We start from the raw sequence: 19,334 nt of genomic DNA on the forward strand, positions 1-19,334 counted from the left end.
GAAGATCGGCACCCCGTGCGACGACGAGGACGTCGGCTTGTCCAGACCGACGCCGTTCGACACCGGCGACGAGCACGACTTGATCCTCTCGGCCGAGAACCTCTGCTTAATCGAGCTCTTGAACTTGTAATTGGTCGGCCGACAGGAGATGGCGCCGGTCCCGGATGGCGTGCTTTGCGAATGGGTGCTGTGATTGCTGTCGTCGCTCACGATCGTCGGTGGTGGCACGATCACCGATCGTAGCAACGGACGCTCCGAGTCACCGAACGAGCTCACGCCCGAACTCGAGCCGTGATCCGAGTGACCGCCGTTAGGCTGGCACATCATCGCGATGCTCGCGTGAGCGTAGCCGGCACCGTTCATCGCGCCATTCGTCGTCGGCAGCTCGGGATGCGGAAAACCTACTCGATCATCTGAAGCAAGTGTACAACTCTATCTATTATACGGAAATGCTGAAAACAGATGAAATGCTTAGGTTCATAGACAATTCTTCATAATAATGAATAAAACGATCTTCATTATGGTACACTACGAAACTTGAAAGTTTTCCTCTATTCAAATTATGATACAACGGATAAAAAAAGATTAAAGTACGCACTTTTCAAAGAAAAGAGTCTTAAACAGAGATATCTTTCAAAAATCGAATATAGGAATAGATACGTACTGGCTAAGATCTTATCGCAGTGTTGCTGCAAATGATTGTAGAGTTGTACGCAGAGAGTATCTCTCCCGAAAAAGCCCTCGACCTCCTCGAGGAAGTGCATGGTCTCGTTCAGGCACTCCTGAAATCCCAACCTGTAGTGCTCCGCTGCAGTTGACGCGGCGGTTGAATGAGACACGCTGTCCACGCTGTCCTCGGGATGCGTGTGTACCGGTGTCACGGACGAATGCTTGGTGTCTAAAATAAAACAAAAATATCACTATTAACGATTGTCACCGCAACGTAATAGTACAATTGATGCGGCGTCGTCGTCAAGAACTCGCATTTATAATTCGCGGTCTACGAATATCAATATTTGCGCGATCTACATAGTGCTTATAGAGTGACTGGCTGCTCTAAATTGCGAAAATAGAGTGCGCGTTACGTAACATTTCCGTTCCCCGAGATGATTTTGCTCGGAAGAATTGCGGTTGAACCGATTAAACTCACCTTGCCGAAGGCCTTGGAGATGCTTCATGTGGCGGATCGCCATCTCGATGATCTCTGTCTTTTCGACTCTGCCTCGACCCTTCTTCAAATATTCTGCCGGTATGAGTCTACTGAGATCAGCCAGACAATTGTTCATGCGATCTCTTCTACGCTTCTCAATGATCCTATGTGACATCGGATCTTGCTGCAACACAGAAATAAACAAATAATTCAATTATTTGTCAGACGCAACAGAACTTTAGAATTAATAATCGCTCTTTGACGCATATAATCTATATTATATCACTAATATTTAAAAAAAAAAACGCACTATTAAATGAGGAAGAAAATTCAAAAGTATATATAAGATAGTAAAATTTGTCTGGTTTAAAAAAAAAAAAAAATCACATTGCCGGCTTCTTTATAAAACATATTTAAAGTCATATATATAAATACACTGTATCAAATATTTAAAAAATGCAAGGTATCCTTATGTAAAGTAATATTTGGTAAAAAAAAAAACTTGCATAAATATACACTTGACTTTTTACTTAATTTGCAGTGATAATAATCGAGATGTGGTCAGACAAGAATGTGATGAATTAACTGAGAAACATTTACAATATCGATCAAATACAGATAAATTTTTACGATGACTTTTTAATGCTTGAGATATTAGATCAATGTAATCTTACGTTGAACAATCCTATGGCCATCCATACGCATTTTAAAACAACGTCGCGAATGAGAATGATCGCAATTACGCTATCGCGCGCGGATTAAAGCACGTTATCATTTTTAAAGGTCACGTCGTGATCCGTTGTTGGAGCGCGATTATCTGTACGTGTCGCGTATCACGGTCTCCAAGCACGTATCGCACTTAATTAGGTAACCGCTTTTTGGCGAAATGTCCCCGTCCATCACATGCGAATATGCGGAAAGATATCGAACATTCAGGCACAAAGCAATGTGATGTAACAAAAAAAATATCACTAATCACCGTTCAACAAAATTGTTCTTTTCCAATTTCCCTTTCGAATCGAATTCTTTATATAAATTAAGAGCCAAACGTATAAAATAAATTAAATATGCTATATTTTTCGCAGTCGCAAAAATGAATTTTTAAAAAGTTGTCGAAAAATCCAGACAATTGTTTTACAATTTTACTCGATGTTCGAAGAAAATTTCCATATTTGTATTGTAAATTTTAGAAACAATATAATCCAAATTTTTTTGTTTCTAAATAACTATCACACTTTCCCTTCCCCTCCTTAACCCCCAAGTTATATACATTGAGATCTTACGTAACAACATTCTGCTTTAAAAATTGATTCGTCGCTCTTTCGAAGCAACCAATATTCTTCCAGATAATCGTAATTTATTCTTTGAGATAATCGTTACAAAACGCAATTACTCTTCTCGGGAACACTTCTATATGAATGTTTACTAGGATTCATAAAACTTACGAGAAAATGGAATGCTCGGATTGCGCTTCGTAATTATACGTTTAAAATAGCAAACAGACAAAAGCGACGTCACAATGACACCTCGAGTTTCGCGCTAATTTATGAGCGCGTAGCATTCAAACAACAGTAATGTAATCCTCATTCCTGGCGCGCGGCCAGAGCAACATTTTCCATGAGACTCATTCATGCTAAATTACGCAGGCGGTCGACGCGCACGTCGACAATGAGAGCAGAATGACGTAGAAGCTATACAAATCGAAATGAAAAGACACTAAGTAATTTCAAAAAGACAGAGTCTTATGTAAAAATAATCAAAACTTTGATCATCTTATCTGGACAAAAATTTACATTAATTATATTAAATTAAATTAATTTAATTATATTAATTATATTAAGTTAAATTTATATTAATTATAGACGTTACTCCATTACAATTTCGTAATTGAAATTTTACAGGGAAAATTGAATATTATTATTAAAATATAAAATTCATTAAAAGAAAAATCGTTTCCAAATCAGATAAAAAAATTGTAGATGTGTGAAAGAAAAGTGCGTTGGATGTGATAGCATTTGGAGCACTTTGCAAATGTGTCACTATAAAACTTTCCCGTTTTCTCCGTACGCGAAGAAGAAGCGAGATATCGATTTCGCTTTCGAACTGACGGAAATATATATTCACCTCTTTATTCAAACAACGTCTCTTCCTCGGCGGCGGCGAGTGCACCGATATATCTATGTGGCTATTTGTCGGATAGTACTGCATATTCAAGATGTTATCCATGCTATGCGTGACCATCCTTGAGTGATAAAACACGGAAGAAGGAAAAGAGAAAGATCTCCTTATCCAATCTTCCTCCACAAAGTTTGCGGAGCAAACAAAAGTATCAATTCGCTCTCTATTTCGTGCTGGATATAATTCACTTTCGAAGAACGATCTGTCCCACGTGGAAAACTTGTCTCTTATCTCTCTCGGTCACACAAACACACTATTTTTTAAGTTTGTAGCAATAGTTGTATGCCACGCAATATCCAGTCCAAATTGATTTCACGATGACACTGTGACGTGTATTTGATGCTCGCTCTCGTATTTTAAAACTTATATCTTTTGTACATTATCAATATTATTATCGCGTTTTGTTACCGCAAAAATTTATATTCATTCAACAAATTATTTATAAATTTGTATTGTAAATTTATTGATATATATTATCCTTTTACTAAAGATATATATATATATAAAGAGAGACGTATATGACATATATATCTTATACAATAATTCAAATTATTATAAGAAAATTATTCAAAGTATATGACGCGATTAATAAACGATTATTAAAACTCAGTGAAAGATTGCTCGATCTTCACTTGGAGATGCCTCCCGACTAAGTGTGCTGTAAACGTGCTCGCGAATAGCAGGCACGGCGACGACTACGAGCTACAAGCGACGGAGCCGCGACACTCGCGTTTCTTCTTCGCGTCCGGGAGGGAGACTTCGCGCCGCGCCGAGCGGAGCCGAGTCGACGGCGAGGCATCACGTGTCGAGAACACGATGCATTACGCCCAACACGTGAGGCAACACGCGTGTCCGTCACGCCGAGCCGAGCCACGGGTCTCTCCGTCCTGTTGCGGCCGCGAACGATAGCCCCACCTTATCTACGATTCGACTCCCCGAGCTTCCACCCGCCGGTTTGCCGTCAATTTTCGTATCTTTCGAGACAAGCTATACAGCGACGCTTTTATAAACATTCATGAATAATTTATAAATATTTACGAACGTTGCGCGGAAATTCTAAGAAAGAGATTTTAAAGTCATTTAACAGAATATTTTACGACATACAATTCTGTGCGTGATGCATGTATGTATTTTTTTTATAAAAATGTTATTCTTCTTAGAATAAATTTACTTAATTTCGAACCGTAAATATATTTTTACAATAAAATTTCTTTTTATAAAAAATGAATTAAATCTTTTTAAATTATATATTTTATTGTCAAAAAATATTTAATGTTAGTGACATTATGTATAAATTCAAGATATCATTGATTAATTAGACCAAAGAATACTATACATGTTTGATATAATTTATATTGTAAATTATATTCCTGTATCCATCAACATGTCTTGTTACATAAATCGTAAACATATTAATTGAGTTAATTAAATGTCATTTATATATTCATTTTTGTGATTGCGCATTTAATTATTACTGTCAGTAATTTTGCATATCTACACATATCGCAGAGTATTTAACAAAAGAATCGTTGATTAATATTGATCACCAAATGTGACGTGAGTAATTAAATATTGAATATTTCAGAAGACAAATAAATATCATATTCAATTAACACATTACGTATTTCAATTTATCCAAAAGTATCAATAGTAGATATTGATTTAGTCAAGGTAGTCAAATAATTTTTCAAGGAATTATGTTAAACTTACGTAAAAAAGGGAATAATCTAATGCGTAGTAACCAAGGCTTCTCTTATCCTATGCATTGAATAGAAAATTAAACAACCGTTACTGATAAAAATCATGTAATATTAATGTCTAAATTTATCGATTCAGCATATGATAATATTAACGACAATTTAATTGACTAGATATTAATAGTTTCAATCATTCTAACGAGGTTATTTACTATAGAATACAAACATATCGTATATTAACAGCATCATTAACATTTATTAGAAACTTGTAAACGATGTAACAAGAGGAATTTAATTGCAATGCTTCACGATCTATTTATTATTTTACGCTGTAAAAACATTCTTCATAAATCAATCCATGTATTTGATTTACAGAAAGTACTGTAATTCTTGATGTGTTAAGTAACTTTGCAATAAAAATATTTTACTAAAAGAAACATCTCGTTTTTAATTTAAAACTTAATATTTTGCTATATGCATGACATTCCAATTAAAAACTATTGAAGAACTGAAGTCGACGCTATGAGCGCTTATATAATCGGTTAACAAAAAATTTTCATTCCTCATTAAATAAATAAAACGTTGTTCCACTATGGCATTGAATAAATAAAATGTTATTCTACTACGAAATAAGTTTGTTTTCGCCAAATCTGACGTAAGTTCACGCGTTTGTTCCGCGAAATAAACAAATTATTCTGTCCTTATCTCGCATGTAAAAAGCGTACCAAAGAACGTTATTCAGTTATCTTTCTTGTTAATCTTAGCCGGCACTGAGTTATCGACATTTCAGTTACAAAGTCTGATTTGATATACGAATATATGCGAAGGCGAAAACACATAATGTACAATTGTGATTTTAATGATGAAGTATATGATTTAAATGTAAAATTATTGCAATGTCTCTCTAAAGCCAACCTGCTCCAATATTGTAAATGCTAATCTCATTGTCGGCTCTTCATCTGCGTACACATATATGTACGTGTATTACAAATAATATCTAGATAATAATAGAGAGGTAGAATAAAATAAATAAAAACTATGTATATAAAAAATTTGGATTGCAAGTAAAACTAAAAAATAAAACTTATTTATATGAATTATATGAACTATTTATATGACTTTTTTACAAAGAAAAATGATTTAAAAATCTAATTAATTGCCACCAACGCCTCAGTTCCTCAGAGATTAATAAATCATAATTTACGAGTGAAATATAATTCAATAAATTACGATTTAATGAATATATTGAATTATCGAACTCTCGATAGATTACAAGTCACGCAAACATACGCGAAGTAAAAGATAAACCGAGTGTAGGATAGAGAAATTATTTCGAAATGCACATTGACCGGAGCGATTGCCTCAGAGCGGCGAAATGAAGAAGAAATCCGAGGATGACAACAACAACGGCGGAGAAAAAAGCGAGAACCGCTTTAACGGGGTCGAGTTATCGGCGTACCGGATATAACCGGTACGAGGTGATCTCCCGGCGTATACTCGGTATAAAAGCTCGCATTATGCGTGACCGGGGGTTTATCGGCGAATGTGCTGACCGCGGTGGTCCAGCGAGTGTTTTTCAAACGATAACTGGGCATCACCGGATTCTTGGCATCTCAGCGACGACCGGCCGACAACGACAACAACAAGCAGTAAAGCCGGAGTGGCTCTTATCAATCGATTCGCCTGCGCAATACGCAAATCAATTTTTGTTTGGATCGCCGATGCGTCGACAAATTCTCGCGATTTAAATCACGTCGCTAAAAACTGTCAGATCATCGACATCCCTGAATCTCCAAGTATGCTGAACGATGTGAAATCTGCGACCGGATCTTAAAAGAGCTAACGCCAAATCTTAGGAAAATTGAATAATGTGCATTAAAAAAAATTAATTTCTTATTTATATATAAATTTTACAAAAAACGTACACATTTTATTTATATATATAATTATATATATATATATATGTATACAGCAAGGTTTCAATTTCCTATTTTCTTCATTCTTTTCGAAACAAATAAATTATTGAAAATTTAATGAGTTTATGTATTATGTATTATGTTTATGTATTAGTATTGAACAGATAATATCAGTACACACACATTTATATAGGCACGCACATGCACGAGCGTCGTATCGTACGCGACGAGGAAAATCCAGCTCGCTTATGCAAATCGGCACATGGCGCTGCGTCTATATATAGATGCGAAAATAAATCACTCGATCACGCACAACATGTCGAGGCAGTTGGAGATCGACACGACAACGCGGAATTGGCGAAAAAAAAAAAAAAAAACGTAAGGAATTCCACATGCGAGTTTCCTGACACACGACGATGCAGCGTTATCGACATTTTGCTGTCATTTCAAATCCGTAAAAAATTTGCGCGTTTTTTTATTAAAGCTGTTAAGTGGAATGCGTGCACGATTACCACGCACATTATTTACGTCTTGTCCTACATCACGAGAGGCAGCCGTCGGGAATTCCTGCCAGCTAGTCAAGTCAATCGGCGATCGCGACGACCTTGCGATCGCAAACAACCGATGTTGAATGGTATCTCCATAAATTCAGATTCGTTTCGAGCAAAAGTCAATGTCGAAATGGCTCGGGCGATCAAGAGCCACTCGAGGAATCTTGAACAGCAGCAACGTGCACTTCGCTCGAGAACGAGAACGCGTTCACGTGTGAGACTCGAAGAACAACAATTTTTTATTAAAAATTATTTCAATATGCACGTTATGTTTTAGGAAACGTGAACGATTACGAGTAACAAATGATCGTATCTGCGTTTGTCAGATTCTCGAGCCAATTGACATTTGTCTCCGATAAAACTACTAATATTGGTATATTAGCGAGTATTACTTGCATAAAGAGCACACAATTAATGTAAAATACAGTTTTAATTTTATTTATATAATTGCGCTAATTTTTTGACCACTTAAAATATATTACTGTAAATATTAATAGCAACATCATATTGCGCTACTATATGTAAATATATGTAATTACATTGGTTATTATTATCCTATAAAAATTGCGTACCAGTTTTTGATCAGTCATTTTTCCATTAATATTTATTTTTTCCGCCGATTGATTAACAATTCAAATTATTCACTTGTTCGTATAATGTAAATAACAAGCAAGTGTGGAAAAAAAATGATGGCTCATCGGATCTAAGCTTCTATCCCGCGTTCGGCTGACACCGCTGTCTAGATCACGCAAAATCACCGAAGACACTAGTGAGAAGAAACATGTGATCGTGCTGATCGCGGATGAAGCACACGCGTCGGCGGATAAACACGACTGTTTTCACCAAACCGGTGACGCATTCGGAAATACACACTATTTTCGTCGCGGTGTCACGTGTCCGCGAGCCGAAGTATCGCGTTCCTGTGCGAATAAATATACACGAATGAAAAGTGTCGACCGGTCCACCGAATATTTTAATCTTGGAAAAATAAATACGCGATATCACGAGAAAAGATATCTTGACTGCATTCGATAAGAATTAATCACTCGATTAAATCGCGATAGCCTCGATACAATACAATTATGGTGGTATTTACGTATGTACAATATATTTGACACGTAGTTTTGCGCGGTTTTTCTTCAATATATCTATTCATAAAAAAAATTAATGAGCCGTTCTCAAAGATATTTTTTTCTTATTTTTTCTTTTTTTTTATTTTTCTTCTTTTTTTCTTCTTTTTTTTTATTTTATTTCTTTTTATTTATTTATTTTTTTTTTTCTCTTATTTTGCCGTTTGTATCCTAGTCTTTTCTGGTAATGAAAAATGGTTATTTATGTTATTTAAATGTGTGCTACTCGACGCGCTCGGTATGCAAATCACATTAATGTGACATTTGACAAACGCTATTTGGATACAACGAGTCTGCTATTATTGGAATCGTTTACGTGATGTTTTCACGAAGTTTAAATTTCTCACTTCATTCCTTCGTTGCAAGAAAATATTCTCGTTGGCAAAAATCCGAGTGCTGACAATTCGTCACAATTATTCGTTATTAGTTACTCAAAACAATAATAATCACATCAATTGTATAATTAATCGAATCAACTGATCATAATTAAATAAGCAAATAAGAATAAATTTATTTCGATGCTAAAAATGTTTAATGCACACACATACACACACCGCGCGCGAGTGACGTAAATATATATAAACATAACTATCTTATCTTTGCATAAAACCCTTATTAAAATTAAAATCAATTTTTCGTCGCAGTTTAATTAAACATTTCATTTGTCTCTTCAAATTTTATCTTAATTTTAACTTGTGAAATATGTAAAGTGCTTCAGAATTATTAACCGTCTTCTTCAATTCCGGTTTACATGTGACTGAATGATCAAAGAGCATCGATGTTTTTCTTATTAATATGTATCGTGCGGTATAATACTTGTTTACGCATATACATTCAATGCTACTATCGCGACGGTTCATAGAACGATTATAACCCGATCGACTATCGAGAGCATTATGTTATCAACGTCATTAATAGCCATCGCGCGAAATCCAATGCGCTGAAATTCAGCAATCAAATATCTATGACCAGCGCGCTATGATCCGCGAAAAGCTCGGAATAATCGCGACGTCAAAAACTGATGACGTCATATCTCTCTAATTAGCCCCATACGTGGCACGTGACGTGAGATCAGCATGAGTCGCGATCGCAAATCGCAGATTGTTTTGTCGATTAGTCATCGTGTTATTAAATCAGCGCGTGGAAAATGGGCAAAGGATTATGAATTGATGGACGCGAATCAATTTCGACAAAGCCACATTTAACGGCTAAATCAGATCTTTATTCGTCAAATTAATTAACAAATTATTTGCGCTTACTTTAAATAGCTATATCATTATATGGTTTAATAAAATCTCTGCCTGTATTAAATTAATGCAATGCAAAGTTTAATCGATCGCTGGTCAGATGGAGTCACCGACAAGGCAAAAGTAAATACAGATAAATAGAGTCTGACCAATTCGATACATGATTTATCTCGATTTTGTACCATTTATTTTCGTAAACTAAAAAAAGTACAATCAAATCTCAAACGTTTTTTTAGTTTTCGAAAATAAACGGTAATATATATATATTACTTTTATATTAAACCATATAACATATAATATATTTTTCTTTACAACAATAATTTCCCAAGTATTGAAAAAAAATCACAAACTTCAGTGTCACTTAGCGATCGAATAAACGGTGATAATTGCATTATCTCTACTGATTAAAAAATAGCTGATTGGCCAGACGTGAATTCCTGGGGGCGAAAGTCAAACAGTACGTAACACGTGCATAAACACAAAGAAAGAGAGAGAAAGAGAAAGAGGAGGGAAAAAAACAGCGAGAGAATAACAATGTGCGATAAATGCATATCGCGGCACGTGTTGAGTCATGTGGTAATTCCGCCTGCTCGATGGCACGTGAAACTCGGCCTACATGGAAAACGCGACCTTATTACGGATAATCAAACATCGTACGAGAGAATCTCCTTCTCCAGATGAGCTCGCGTCGCTCGAAGAATTTCGTCGCGGAACCGATAAAATACGTGTCGACAAGAGGCGTTGTCTTTAAAAGCATCGATTTCTGTCTGCAATCGGAGCACTTCTTTTCATGTTTCCTTTATGTTTGTTCGCTTAGTGTCTTGCAAAGCATTTTTTTTTTATTCCCTGTCAAATACAGCGGCTGCCAAACGCACAACTTCGGACTCTATAAATAATACGTGTAATATAATTTTGTCCTCCCTCTTTCTCTCTTTCTCTCTCCTGTGCCAAAGATATTTTACCGCACAACATTTAAATGTTATCTGACGTTTATTACGAGCTCATCGCGAACAAGTGCACGAGATTAAAAACCGTAAAAAGATAGCGGGGAAAAAAACTTATCGCCAAATTGACAAAACACATCGTTGTTTTATTCTGATAAAAAAAATCGTAATACTCGTCTCGCAGGCGAGATGTATGTAGATGTATTGGGATATCGTTGCTCGATTTTCGCAAGACTGTGTTTCTGCCGTCACTCGATATAGCACGAAATTAAATGTGTGGCCCGCACGACGAATTTAACTTGGAAGACCTAACTGTTACGGCAAATGTGTGCGCGCGTACTCTAATTTTGGCACGTTTGCCATTTGGATCAACGACTCCGTATTTTGCCGCGCGATGCTGGTTGCTATAAGAAGAGACATTCGCGATTAGAAACGACATATTTATTGCTTGTATATACATCTCGAGTTCATACATCTCGAATTCTAAGGTCGAGCATCTTAAGACGGCGAAAGAAAAGAATCTGTTAAAAAAGATCTGCTTTCGAGAAATATATTGGAACTGTATTATTATATAATCATATTAATTTCTTATTATATTTTATATACTTATTTTGCCGTATAAAATATTTATATTTGTCATTTTTTTTTTCTCCAAGTTTTGCTCTTGGTTTTAAAAATAGGACTTCGGAATTCGAGATGCAACATTGTGTGCATTAAACGGGATACGCCCAGGCCGTCTCGTGCATGTGACGCCGTTGCGAGCGTTATTTGGGTCGCGTGCGATCATCGTCACGGCTCGATCGTTCTCCACAAGTAGTTTTCTGGTCACGTCACTCGTTGCCATGAATGTCCTCGCCACGTGATGCCGACTTGGTGATATTTTATGGAAATAAACGGGGGCGGAGGACGCGCACACGCATAAACGCCTTGAGCGTTTTTCACGAATGAATCAAGATCGAACCTACTTTATCCTTATCAGAAATTATGCAAAGTTTGTCATCTTGATAAACTTACTTATATTAAATAAAAAGATAAAAGATATACAGTTTTTATGAAAATTGCCTTATATATATATATATGCAATTTTCTAATTTTTATAATGTTCGAAATCACACAAATTTAAATTCAATTAAATATTATAAAAATCTACAATCGACTCAATATTAAAATAATAATCACGTGAAATTAAATGTGAAATAAGTTACCCAATTCTATTATTGATAAAAATATTAATAAAAAATATTGATAAAAATGTATCTCTGATTCGCGTGAAAACCCACACATTTCGCTTTATTTTAATTCTCGTACAATTTTTAATCCTTTCAAAATTGAATATGTCTGAATTGTCCCTCTCTCTCTCTCTCTATTATTAAGTAATATATTTTCCAGAGTTTTTCTCTCAAACACACCCCGCGGATGTATCAGCCATCACTGGACGCAGTGGGGCGCTATCAGCCCAAGATGTCTTTCGCAACTCATCGCCGTGCAAAGCGCGACTCGACAATGGTTCCAGAAAGCAACGTGGAGAAGCGCGTGACTCGAATTATTATCTCGCCTCTGCCACGTGTACATCGCGACGAGGGAGCGAAAGGGACGGAGTGACCTCAAGTAGAGCGGACCGAGGCTACCTCGGCTCTTATAACACCGATGTCAGGATACGCATCCTTGAACGTTAGAATGCACTCATTATCGCACGAAACGCATCACGAGAAAATAAATAACTAAATAATAAAGTGTACGCGAATATATGTGATAAGATATAAATTAAAAATTTTACTTCGCTCTTTCCATTTATTATTGTTATTAATTATTTAATAATAAAGTATAAATGTGTGTCGCGTTGTGTATGTGTTGGAAAAAATTCGAAATGTTTTTGAAAGAAAGAATATTATTTTTGTTTTCTTGTTTCTAATGAGACAACGAAATTTTTTCACGTTATCGCGTCGAGCAAGTGCAATCGTGCACGGATCCTGATTCAACCAATAATGACCGAGTCTGGTATTCCCGGGTATGAATCGTCCACGATTATGATATGACGACGAAGCACAGTCACCGTACTTTGGTACGGCGAGACACGCATTTCGGCACGTTGCGTGCGTGTGAAAGCGCTCGACCTCTTCTCTTTCGTCACGTAAAACAGATTTAAGGCCGCGGCGGATCGACATAAGGACAAAAACACATTCGATTCTCGAATGAATTCGCAAAAGGCAACGCTATACAATCCGTCTGTTGCGCGCTAGACACGCTGCTTTACATAATTTGCCGACGTAACACGAATTAGGCACGCTTTAACTGCTAACGCAATTAAACTTTTGTAATCCCGATGTGTGCAATTTCACGAGTGATAAACGGCCGATGAGAGAGAGAGAGAGATTGACTGGAATTGTGTAACTCGAGGATTCGTCGCGTGTTGCGCAAGAACGGATAAAAACGCGAAGATTTCCTGCCCCCCGTCTTTCTTCGAAGGATATTAATCGCGATCGTCGGCGACGTCGTCTTGGTGTGAAATTCCTTCGCGCTTTCACAGACACAATTTCGAAGATCGATAATGTCGCCCGTAGAGTAAAAATAAATTACTTAAAAGTATTGTCGTTCGGATTCATTACATCGATATTAAATCGACAGATGAGATTCTTTCCATGAGAATCGTACAAGAGTCGCGTGTTAGGCAAAAAATAATGACGTCAATCATTTCCATCCGCAAATTCTATTGGCGGAACACACTGCTTTCTCCCAACTGTCGCAAATAATACGTCAAGAAAGAGAGACGAAACATTCCTTTCTAATTCAGACCCGCATGTAATTATCGCAACATCTCGAGAAGACACCTCGTCATGCTTCCAAGCTATTTCCTGAACAAGGAGCCTCTTAGTTTTAAAGAGCACTACGATTGCGACACACAAGAAGGAAAGAAGAGAAATTTACCGATCAGATAAAGCCTCGAAAGATTCACACGGCCAACGGGAACATTTTTTTTTTTTTTTTTTCGAGCAGATCCGGTTAGAGTCGCTTTGTAATAAGAAAGACGCGTAAAATACTTTAGATTTGTTGGAATAAAGATATGTTACAGAATTCTACATTTTATACGTTTTCTCTTCCTGATATTCTCTCTAAAAATAAAAATATTAATAGCAAGTATTTTTAAAGCACGTACTCTATAACAACGGTTGTTGTTACCTAGACCGGGAATAGCATTCAGTATGAAATGGCCTATAAATATATTAGTTAATTAGTTTGTCACAAACAAAAGCATCGCGTCAGCCATTGTTTGCGTTAGTCACGTTTGTCGCTAGTTTAAAAAACGCGGACTATAAATATAATATTGATAATGCATTGCAACAGATTCCTAGTGTTATACATATCAGTGCGATATGCATTATCAAAAGAGAGATTTGATTATATTTTTTTACGTATAATTATATATATATATAGATATCTATATAAAAATGATTCGTATATTTTTCCGATATTTAAAAACGATGTCAGAGGATCGAGTGTAGATCGATTCACCGACAGTCCCCGATAAGAATTTGGCATACTCGACACTTCCGCGATGTCCGATTTCGCGCGATCACTGTGTCACAATCATTGTTTTCGGAACATGACGTGGCTACCTCGCGACACGTCATTGCGTCATTGCTGGTTCAACAACACGGAAAAGCTTTCTTCACGGCATGATGGCCTAGATAACCCGCGGTTTCTCCGATATGGAAGCATCTTCCGGCCGATGTCGCGAACGTGCCGATAAAATCGCGAATTGTAAACTATCAATTGAAACAAAAAAGTAACTCGTGAAAGGTTAAATTTGTACGAAAAATTCTCTAAAATCCATTGTTCGACATTTGCAAAAAGAAATAGTTGTATATTGTTATATGATAATTTATAGTAACTTGTATTTACATGAAAATAAAAACAGCGAGTTTAATAAGCGAGGATAAAAATGTTTCTTATAAACTAAAGTACGTTCTAAATATTAAAAAATGGCATAGGTCTTTTTAATTTACAAGTTGTTTGCATTTTTTTGAATATATGTATAGTTTGAAAACCAAATTAGCTGATATTTACGTCAAAGCTAATCATAAAATTATTATTATTTCTTTTTTTCCTCATGCGCAATATTTGCTTCAAACTATGTTTGCATCTCTGCATATAATTTTCTCGGAACGGAGGCATTTATACGTTTTCATTTGAGCAGATGTTGCAAAACGCAGTTAAAAAGAAGCCGACATACAGATATCCACAAGGCAGACACAAAGTAGCGTCACCGTGCGCATTTACTTAATATTTCACCGATTGGCAAAGTGCTTATTATGGAACTGATTGTGTACAAATGAGCTCATGACTCACCCTGGAGACCTTCTTCTTAGTATAAACCTCGTCATCTTCCGAGGCCGTGGCGAAGTTCAGGTTGCCCTCGCAATATCCAGCTCCTATGCCCATGCTGTATATCTCGTCCTTGCAGGAGCTACCATCCAGACTGAAAAAAAGAGCAGAACGCATGATTAATTATTCATGTATTGATCCAAAAACGCAACGCGTTGGGTTACTATTCAAAAATAGGAACTTGATGCGTCCTTCACTTTAAATTCGAGCTATGAAAAGAATATTGATATATACATATAAAATATTCTAAATAATTTTTGCTTCCTCATAGAGGAAGCTTTGTTTTCGTAACAAAATTTGTTTTCTGGTTTTCTATGCCAATGTGTTTAGAATGTTCGATTAATCATATTTTTTAAAAATGTCTGTATGTATATACACACAGAAAAATACATACTATATACAAGTAAATATTACTTGTTTCAAGTATTTCAAAAGTTCATATATCCGCAAATCTATGATAAGTTCATCAAAATATATTCTGAATCTTAATAAATTTAATACTTCAATCAAGAATATTAAATTATATAATTGAAAGAAATACATTAAATTTTTCTGATCTAATAACCGGCCGATGTCGCGAACGTGCCGATAAAATCGCGAATTGTAAACTATCAATTGAAACAAAAAAGTAACTCGTGAAAGGTTAAATTTGTACGAAAAATTCTCTAAAATCCATTGTTCGACATTTGCAAAAAGAAATAGTTGTATATTGTTATATGATAATTTATAGTAACTTGTATTTACATGAAAATAAAAACAGCGAGTTTAATAAGCGAGGATAAAAATGTTTCTTATAAACTAAAGTACGTTCTAAATATTAAAAAATGGCATAGGTCTTTTTAATTTACAAGTTGTTTGCATTTTTTTGAATATATGTATAGTTTGAAAACCAAATTAGCTGATATTTACGTCAAAGCTAATCATAAAATTATTATTATTTCTTTTTTTCCTCATGCGCAATATTTGCTTCAAACTATGTTTGCATCTCTGCATATAATTTTCTCGGAACGGAGGCATTTATACGTTTTCATTTGAGCAGATGTTGCAAAACGCAGTTAAAAAGAAGCCGACATACAGATATCCACAAGGCAGACACAAAGTAGCGTCACCGTGCGCATTTACTTAATATTTCACCGATTGGCAAAGTGCTTATTATGGAACTGATTGTGTACAAATGAGCTCATGACTCACCCTGGAGACCTTCTTCTTAGTATAAACCTCGTCATCTTCCGAGGCCGTGGCGAAGTTCAGGTTGCCCTCGCAATATCCAGCTCCTATGCCCATGCTGTATATCTCGTCCTTGCAGGAGCTACCATCCAGACTGAAAAAAAGAGCAGAACGCATGATTAATTATTCATGTATTGATCCAAAAACGCAACGCGTTGGGTTACTATTCAAAAATAGGAACTTGATGCGTCCTTCACTTTAAATTCGAGCTATGAAAAGAATATTGATATATACATATAAAATATTCTAAATAATTTTTGCTTCCTCATAGAGGAAGCTTTGTTTTCGTAACAAAATTTGTTTTCTGGTTTTCTATGCCAATGTGTTTAGAATGTTCGATTAATCATATTTTTTAAAAATGTCTGTATGTATATACACACAGAAAAATACATACTATATACAAGTAAATATTACTTGTTTCAAGTATTTCAAAAGTTCATATATCCGCAAATCTATGATAAGTTCATCAAAATATATTCTATGTATGTACGGAATGTACATTGTACAATATTTAACTTCCACAATTTTTGAGATACCGAGCTAAATTTTTTAAAATGGATAGAGTAGTCATTAAAAGATAGTATTAAATTTGGTGAGGATCGATAAAAAAGAATTCATTATTTATAAAATTTTGAATTTTTTGAGAAATGTCTGTACACGCTGTAACTTTCGCAAATTTTGAGATATTTTCCTCTATGAAGAAGCCAAAATTGAAAAGCTCGCTTGCTTTAAGGAGCTTAAGCTTTATGAGCGAAATAAAATGATGAGGAAGCAATGTGCAAATTTTTAATTTGCACAATTTTCCTCTTATTTTCTTCTTCACTCGATGAGTATAATTATCGCTATCTTACAAAGTTAAATTTTACCAGCTAATTATAAAATAGAATTGAATCCTTCCTTTTTTTTTTGCGTCGTAAGGAAGAAGACGATTAACGCTTGAAAAGGAAAATTTAGACGCCAGCTCTGTTCATGTGCGCATCATGACGCTATCAAGAGGTTAAATGCATCTAACGTCGCACGAGATACTTACGTAACGGCTCGACACGAATATGTTTCAGTCAATAACCCTGTGCACGTCCCTTGCCCCGTTATAGATTTTCCGCTGCAAATAAAGTGAACGGGAGAGAAGCACGAGGCTCCGGCGCATTATTGATAAGCCCGGCAATATCGTTGCTTATGAAACTTGCAGGCGACATCGTTTTTCCTCATCGTCGTCGTGCACTACGACGGCCAGTCGACAAGGAATTGTCCGGTATTTGGCGTGAATTTTTAACGAGCTAAAAGGAGTTCCGCCGTTTCTCACATGCTGTGAGTGACACAAATACGCCGAGGTAAATCAGAAGGTCGCCGGCATCGGTAATCCGCTAATAAGCCATCAGAAATCGGGTCTCATTCGATTGCTAATAACTTATGTATAGGAGAGCTAGTAGAGCCACGTGACAACACGAGAATCGTTCCCATTACATACGATAATAAAGTAGAGGTTCTTTTCCTGCCCCGATACGGATCACAAACTTATATTTTTAATAGTTAATCAAATTAATAAATGCCTACGTCAGCGAGCTTCGCTAATTAAATTGAAAGGAAGTGCGCAACTTCATTATCTTTCATATCCTCTGACTATTAATTTCAAATACATAATATAGCCATTCCATGAATGTATAATCAATTAAATTAAAAGCTAATCAAATCAGTCTATTAAAATTCGTGGAAGACCATAAATGTTCTGAAAAGTGAGGTCTATTTTTAAAGAACAGAATTTGTTCTATAATTAGATAAATTATATTTTATGTTCAAGGATAAACAACATCCTTGATGAAAAATTGATAAAAGAAGCAACCTCGAATAATGTAAATATTCCTATTGCCAACCTTACTACTTCAAATTACTGCACTTCTCTATTATCTTGCAAGATTCTCTCGACGATTTTACAACAATAACGGGCTCACTATTATTGTATTTATCAAACGCAATCGCTCGCGTGAACGAAAGTTCAAGGATAAAGCTGCCGATATCGTTATCCCGGGACACGAGAATGCCATCCGTCATAAAGAACAAGATCGGAATTTCCGCAAAACTTTTACAACAGAAAGCAAAAAAAAAAAAATAAGAAAAACAACTGTAGGAAGAAATAATACGCGACTAGAAATTCCGAATTAAATTATGAAAAATAATTCTACACGTTATTTACATCTCTATGAATACATTTGTGCGAATAAAAGCGCTCACTAAGATCGACGAGATCCGGATCTGAAATGATAATAAAACGTATGGCAAACGAAGCGCATAAGATATTAAAAAAAAAAAACGCGAGAGAGGAAAAAAGAAAAAGTAGAAAAATAAGAAACGTGGGCTATAGTTTTCTCCGCGCGATACGCCACGTGAATTGCATAACGCACAGCTGGAAGCTATTTTTTTATCGCGCTCTTTTACGACGACAACGGTGCGCTTACTTACGTCGGGTGGGATTATAGGCGAGCAGCGCCTCGTGTACCTGCACGTGGTTGACATTTTCCGACATGTGACTAGAATCGCGTTCCTTGCTTCCCCGCTCTCTCTCTCTCTCTCTTCCTCTTTTCCACCCTCCTCCCTCCTCTTGTTCCGTCAATGTAACCACATCGTTCTCTTTCACACTTGTCGTTCGCATCGGCACCTGTGTGCACCTGCGTGCATTACGCATCCCAATGAAACGTCGCTGCATGTATACATATACACACATACATACACGATACACGCATGCACGTGCACATACACGAGCAACCGTAGCGTGCCCTGAATAAGATTGCAAAGATTGTATCAAGACATCGATATAGAAACAAATGTCTATTTACGTCGCTTAATGAAAGCTATCAATAATTTTAAATATAAATATTTTTCAATTTCTTTTCAATCTTTCTGACGGAAATTATTA

The 19,334-nt window shown here is 36.1% G+C and overlaps 1 protein-coding gene across 1 annotated transcript in view; it reads right to left on the minus strand.

Moving 5' to 3' along the window:
• LOC115233751 (hairy/enhancer-of-split related with YRPW motif protein 2) overlaps positions 1 to 19,334 on the minus strand; it is a 36,978-nt gene that overhangs the window by 2,265 nt on the left and 15,379 nt on the right. Inside the window, exons 3-6 of the mRNA XM_029804311.1 lie at positions 16,388 to 16,517; positions 1,151 to 1,334; positions 665 to 898; positions 1 to 413 (exon numbers count right to left, since the gene is read on the minus strand). Of these exons, the coding sequence (XP_029660171.1) occupies positions 1 to 413; positions 665 to 898; positions 1,151 to 1,334; positions 16,388 to 16,517 (961 nt within the window). The remainder of the gene's footprint in view (positions 414 to 664; positions 899 to 1,150; positions 1,335 to 16,387; positions 16,518 to 19,334) is intronic.

Source organism: Formica exsecta, unplaced genomic scaffold (genome assembly GCF_003651465.1).
Source record: "Formica exsecta isolate Colony F162 unplaced genomic scaffold, ASM365146v1 scaffold188, whole genome shotgun sequence".
NCBI lineage: Eukaryota > Metazoa > Arthropoda > Insecta > Hymenoptera > Formicidae > Formica > Formica exsecta.